The sequence below is a fragment of the Echinops telfairi genome, unplaced genomic scaffold, assembly GCF_000313985.2.
Source record: "Echinops telfairi isolate 266 unplaced genomic scaffold, ASM31398v2 ScPeMD7_7469;HRSCAF=8507_1, whole genome shotgun sequence".
NCBI lineage: Eukaryota > Metazoa > Chordata > Mammalia > Afrosoricida > Tenrecidae > Echinops > Echinops telfairi.
Window position 1 is genome coordinate 70,874,642 of NW_022111373.1, and position 6,558 is coordinate 70,881,199.

A 6,558-nucleotide genomic window follows, 5' to 3' on the forward strand; every position below is an offset into this window, starting at 1 on the left:
AGTAAGCAAGACCAGTTGTTGTCCCCAGGGCACAAGTGGAGGGGAAGGGGATGAAAGATTTGGGAATCATTTCTTCCTGTTTTAGTACCTCACTTTGGCAGTAAAGCCGATGACAGCATAGAGGTCAAACAGGTGACAGACCCGGGTAGACTGTCAGGGAACACAGAGGAAGGATTGCTGCTCACTCGCCTCTACTCAGTGAGGTGGGCCTTCTCCATTGAGGTCAAGGAAGTGTTTCTAGAGCTTGGAGTTCAGTCTACTAGGACAGGTCCTTCCAAGGGGACAGAAAGAAGCACACCATAGATGACCCAAGGGTCCTGGATCCCATCCTTTTCAGAACTGCTTCCCAAGGTACATGCGGGTGGAACAATGTCAGAGGGCATCTTGATCACAAACAATTTCTTATTTCTCTTCCCAACACTACCAGTTCCTCATTTAGATCCATCAATGCGGAGTAAGAAGAAAGTGGCCTTGAAAGTGGAAATGAATTATAGGTCAGAACAAAACCGGACAAGGAAGCCATTCAAGAACACGGAGCTCACATCCTGGCACAGGAAAAGGAGCCTGTCAAGACTGATTGGCTGTGTGCATGTGAACATTTTGCTTACCTTTGTTTAAGCGTCCCATCACAGTCAATTCAAAATATTTGCTGTTGTCAGTTGCAGAGTAAAGGCCAAAGATGGTAGCTGTGCTCTTTGTCTGCAGCAGGAAGGTGCAGGTGACATAGAGCTCGTTCAGGGTGGGGTCAGTCAGGATTGGCTGCAGAATGGCTGGGTTCAGCCTCTGGCTGGAAGAGGGCAGAAGATCCAAGACTAAGGGTGGGGAGAGATGAAGAGACAGGGACAATCGGTTAAGGATTCAACTTTGGGACAAACCCATTGATAATTAATGATAGATAAAGGAATGCCAACTAATTTTGGAATCCCTCTTGTGAATTGCCACACTCACCAGTTCTCCCTTATCACTCTTCCACTGGTTGGACACTTGAACCAGAAGGAATAGAGCATACTATTCACTACGGAGTTATGGCTCTAAAAAAAAACACTAGATTTGCAAGCACAAACTCGGATTTGGCTCAAGAAATGGCTCTGAAAACACCCTCTGGGACGCTGAAGCACTGAAGTCTTAACTACAAGGGAACAGACGAGAGCACCGAGAGCCTTTATTTTCCTTGTGTTTCTCCCCCCACCCCCCAAATATGAATTTCTGCTTTGAGATCCTTTCTACATTCTGGGATCAGAGTCAATTGTATTTTCTTGGTAATTGGTAAATGCTGCATAGAATGCTGTAGAAAGCATGGATATTATGGTGGGAGAGATGCTGTCAACCAAACTATTAGCTAACTTCGTAATACCTCCATGTTCCCTTTATGTCATTACAGTTCTCCAGTTGCTCTCTAATAAAGAAATACCAACGTGGACACAAAACAAACCCCAAGCACTGAGCTTATACATGTGTTACTTTATCTTGACAAACAGAGTTGGTGTAGAGTAACTAGAATCCATATTTGCATAATTTCCCTTTGATTCAGCAAGCGGCACTCCCTCTCCAAAACGCTGTACTCCTCAAGAATGCTGTGAGAGCATATGTCCAGAGCCACTTCAATGGTCAAAGCCAAGTGTGGGGAATTCCACTAGAAATTACTTAGCCTTTCTGTTAGTTCACTTGAACGGTACTTGAACAAATCCAATAGGAGCCTGAAGTTACTTTCACACATCGAACTATTTCCTGAATGCCACACTCTGGTGGCCAAAAGATTAGCATCCATAAGAAGATGCAAACTGCCCTTACCAGAGACTACGCGGATGGCTAGGGCACCGCAAAGCACCCGGAAGCACTGGAGCTGTTCAATAAATGTTATTTCTAATATCAAAATATGGGAAGCAGCTTAACTCTCATATTAGGTACATATGAGAGCAAAAAGGTTGGGCCTTCTAAAATGTGACACTAAGAAAAAGGATAATTCCACTGAATGCTTACCAATATACAAAGGCATTCATGAGAAAGGAAAAAAGTTATAAAACATGTTTAACTTGAACCCATTTGAAAGAAATATTAGAATGGAAAAATATTCTGTGACAATGTTAACATTAATACTAGTTATTTCAGAGTCATACTATTTTAAGTTAATTTTTCCTTATCCAATTCCTACCCACCACCAGTGAACAGGAGCTGCTTTTGTAATAAATGTTTGAAAACAAATGCATAAAATAATTGTTCAATAATAGCTACTGTTTTTAAAAGACAACCTCTTTCAAACTGGAGCGATACTGTTCCTTTCGTATGTATCAGGGGACTTCCACAACAATGAGATTAGTATTGGGTTTGTTGGGAAGCAGAATAGCTCATCTGTTCCTTACTTGCTTTTTAAAATTTCCACAATGTTGGAAATGTTTCTACTAGTAAGGGCAAAAGGAAAGAAAGTGGTGTTTGGAAATTCTACTCAGGACAAAATAGTTGCTAGAGAAAAAAAAAGGTATATTTCAGGTATGAGAACCACATTCAAAAGTAATCTCTTGGTATTCTTGATCCTTTCATTGTTTATGATCATGCAAATAATTCCACTCAGGCAAAACGTACCCCAACTTCATCCATTTCTCTCTCAAGGGGTTAGGCTAGTAATAGGTTTTTGAGAGTGTTTTGAAAAGGCAATGAGACGCTACACTTTTCTATTAATGTTACTCCTTTTTAGTAAGAGGATCTAAGCACAACCTTCTATTGTTAGAAATTACTGCTATCAATGAGCCCAACTACCATGGTATGTAAATCGGAATCAAACTAATTTGAGACTTTAGCAATATAGCTCAGAAGGGAAAAGGGAGATAAGCAAATTACCCAGTTGAGCTGATGATTGCAATCCCAATAACCTAATAAAAGAACCTATCAGAAACTTGACTTAATCAGATCATCTCCAGCAAGTCAATTAACCTGACAACTGAGGCTGGCTAGCCACTACACACGTTTCCTTAAAAGAGGACAGCGTCTTCTAAGGAAGCCCGCCAGAGACACCTTGAGGTTGTGCTCAAAAGCCAAGCATTTACACATCACCGATCTTACCCGCAGACATTCAAGCATGGCAGATAACCAGCGCAGTAAGCTTCCTTCCGACTTTGCCACAAGCTGAGGTCACAAGGAATAAATGGTATGGAACACAGCTTCTCAAAGATGTCAACCCAACCCCAAGACGAGCAGAAGAGATTTCTGTTTGCTTCCTGTGGCATGATGAAGGGGTGATTCCTACAATGCTGCGGTGCAGAGAGATCACAGTCTCTTCTAAGGATTCCTTACACGGGATCCTTCCACTGGGCACCGCGGAGAACTACTTTACTTCAAGTTTTATAACTTTGCCAGTTTTTGTTTCTTGGTCAGAAATAAACAAATTTTGGCAGGAATTTTAAACGAATGAAGGTCACCACGTTGGCCAGTCAGTTAGTCTTTTCTTGTTTACTTAAATCATTTCTTCCTCTGTCTGTCCTCCCAAAGTACTATTTAATGTTAAATGCTTCTGCCCAACCGTTATTTCCACCTCGTCTCACAGAGGGCTTAAGGATTGATTATCCAGATGTCTTTTTAAACTATGCACTGAATTTTTAATTTAGAGGGGGAAAAATAACTTAGAAAAAGACGGGCTTCTCTGCCCTTTGTTTTTCTTCTTAATCTCCAGAATCACAAGATCAGGGCAGCTTTTGAAAGAGGGTTTGCTTTGAGAGGAGCGCTGTTAATGAAAGCCTGCACGGAGAAAGGCCGGGATCAGGGCGCAGAGTTAACAGCAGTGGCTTTCTCAGAAGTGTGAGATGTGGACCTCAAGCTGGGTGAACACCTCCCATGTCCTCCGTCCTCCAGTCCTGTCTGAAGGATTTAGGGACAGGGGCCAAAGTGACAGGCCAGAGAGGGCCTCAGGGGACGAGTCATTTTAGTCCTCTTGGGAGCAACTCTCACTTCTTTGCATAGACAGAAAAGAAGTGGTGCCTTCCCCAAAGTGTTGGTAAGGGACTTGATCTCAGCCTGGGTCATGGGCCTCTGGGAAATGGTGCTCCTTTAGTCCAATCACCATAAGCATTGACTCGGTACTTGGAGGGCCCAGAGCAAGGGCCCAGGAGCAAAGGGCCCGGCAGCGCGTGTGGAGTGCTCCCGGGCGCGAGCAGAGCACAGACTCCTGAACCCACTTACCCTGCGGGGTGGCTTGGGCGTCGGCCCAGGGCCAAGGCTGCAGGACCAGGTGCAGCAGCAGGAAGGCAGCTCCTGGCCGGCGCAACATGCTGGGTCTTGGGGATGCCCGCGGGCTGTGCGCGGGTGACAGCAGCTGCGGTCCTGCCTCGGGGTCCCCAGGCTGTCTGCAGGCGGCGCAGCTGTAGGGTGCACAGACCGGGGAGCCGGCAGCTGTCGGGGGGCGGGGAGGGGGTGCTGTCTGGTCCTGGCGGCAGATGAGGAATGGGGGGCGCTCAGCTGGAGACTGGGCTGCGCGGGCCGGCTCTTTATGGTCCGACCGGCCCCCTGGGCGGGGGGAGGACCTACGCTGGCGCGGCCCCCTTGGCGGGGATCTTCTCGTGCCGGGAAGAGTGGGGGTGACCCGAGCCTGGAGCCTGGGCGGCCGAGAGAAAGGTGGGGTTGGGCTGAGCCTGGCCTGGGGGTGTGCGTCCCCCGGGGGTCTCAGAGCGGGAGGAGGTGGGATGAGCCCGGGAGCACTCGGCAGAGGCACGCCAGGAGGACCTGGTGGAGAAGAAGGGCAGCAAAGGAAAGCGAGGAAGAAAGCGCCATTGCTCAGCCAGCTTGGGTCCCCATCAGTCCTTGTACTTCGATTGTTTTCTTCAAAGAAGCACCGCTTTGAAGGCGCGCTCTCCAGGAGCCGTTCTTCGTCCCAAAGTGACCAGGAGGCCCTGGGTTTCCTGCGCTTCTTTTGTGCATTTGCTCTTTGAAGACATCAACAGTTGCATATTTTTCCTATCACGCGTTGGGCCATGAACAGCAAGAGCTCTCTTGTGTTTTAGGGGAAAGAAGACATATCTCGAGGGGCGCAGCAAGGCAGAGCCAATGGTATAGACTGATGGATCGGTGCTTGGTGGACAATTCCTTCTCTGTCTTACTTTCTGGACGTCCACTCTGGTATAGTGTTCCGGTCACCGGAACTCACAGGGACGGTTCGACCCTGTCCTACAGGTCTCCGTGAGTCATAATTCAGTTCTCTTTATTCTCTACTCCACAAAAGTGTTTGTGTGTAGCACATGAAATATATGGGGTGTAGGATGTGAAAGATGGGGAAAAACAAATCATTTTCCTCTTAGACAATCCTCCTCCTCAGAGGAGGTGGTTTAACTAGAAGAAATAGTATTTAAAGAAAAAGGCAAAAACCAAAAAACCTCCCCCACTTACCAGTCCTGTTGAGTGGATATGATCCAGCAAAGTGTTTCTATTCTTTTATGGCAACATAAAAGATTATTCCAATCTTTTATGTTTCCAAGAACTTCATTTTAAAGTTTAAGTAGCTATCTGTTCCTAGCTGGAAGACAGACTCACTATTCTTACTCTCAAGGTGCAGTGTGGCCTCTAATTCCTACTAGGATAGATAGATCTGTAGAGGGAGGTAGACGGCAGCTGCGGAGTGACCTTGTGACAACCTTATGGATATAGCACAGGACCAGACGTTGCTGGGTCCCGCTGCATCATCTCAAAGGCGAGGAGGTTGGAGTTCTTCACTACAGCTACTGTGTGAATCCATCTCCCCGAGCCTCTCCCTTGTTCTGGCTGGCCCTCTCCTTCACCAAACATGTTGTCCTCCTCCAGCATCGGGTCTCACCTGATGGCATACCCAAAGCAGCACGTCAGATCATGTTCTCTTGTGAGTCATAAGGGTTTTGTTTTTTCCTCCCTAACATTGGTAGCTTTCTCCTCCTGTAGAGAGTTGTCGTCTTGGAAACCCACAGGGGTAGGTCCACCCTGGCCTGCAGGGTTGCTCTGATTTGGAGTCGACTTGAGGACAGTGAGTTTGGTTTACCTTCCAGATGTAAACCGCCAAACCTCTCTTCTTAGTGTGTCTTCGTCTTGAAGTTCTGCTGAGACTTGTCCAGCAGGGATGACATCACAGGGAACAACTGACTATATTTCCCCCCCAACAGTTTTATTGGCAAATAATTTGCATATCATATGATTTGATAGTTTAATCAGTTGATCATATCAAAGAGAATTGTGTAACCATCCCTACATCAATTTTGCAGCATGTCCCCCACCCCCACTGGTAAAATCCCCTTGAAGAGGAGTTATGCAATCACAGTCTGTTCTAGTGCTTCCACTCCACTCCTGTCTTCAATAGCTACTCCCCAATCTCCTTCCTCTCCCTATCATCTACCCCCACCCCTGGACTCCCTACATCCCCTTGTATCCATTATTATCATTATGCATCCACTCCTCCTGTGCCTCACAGATGGGAAACTCAACAGAAAAGAGTAAAAAGCAAAATCGTGCTAAGGTGGTAAGGATAGAAACATAATAGTAAACAGACAAAAATGCAAATAATGCATAACGAGGGAAAACTCTCAACGACATTAAAAATGTCAGGGAGGA

The 6,558-nt window shown here is 46.3% G+C and overlaps 1 protein-coding gene across 1 annotated transcript in view; it reads right to left on the bottom strand.

The window, feature by feature from the left end:
- THBS4 (thrombospondin 4) overlaps nt 1-4,258 on the bottom strand; it is a 62,185-nt gene extending 57,927 nt beyond the window's left edge. The window contains exons 1-2 of the mRNA XM_004703512.2: nt 4,171-4,258; nt 609-812 (exon numbers count right to left, since the gene is read on the bottom strand). Of these exons, the coding sequence (XP_004703569.1) occupies nt 609-812; nt 4,171-4,258 (292 nt within the window). The remainder of the gene's footprint in view (nt 1-608; nt 813-4,170) is intronic.
- Between the last annotated feature and the right edge of the window lie 2,300 nt (nt 4,259-6,558).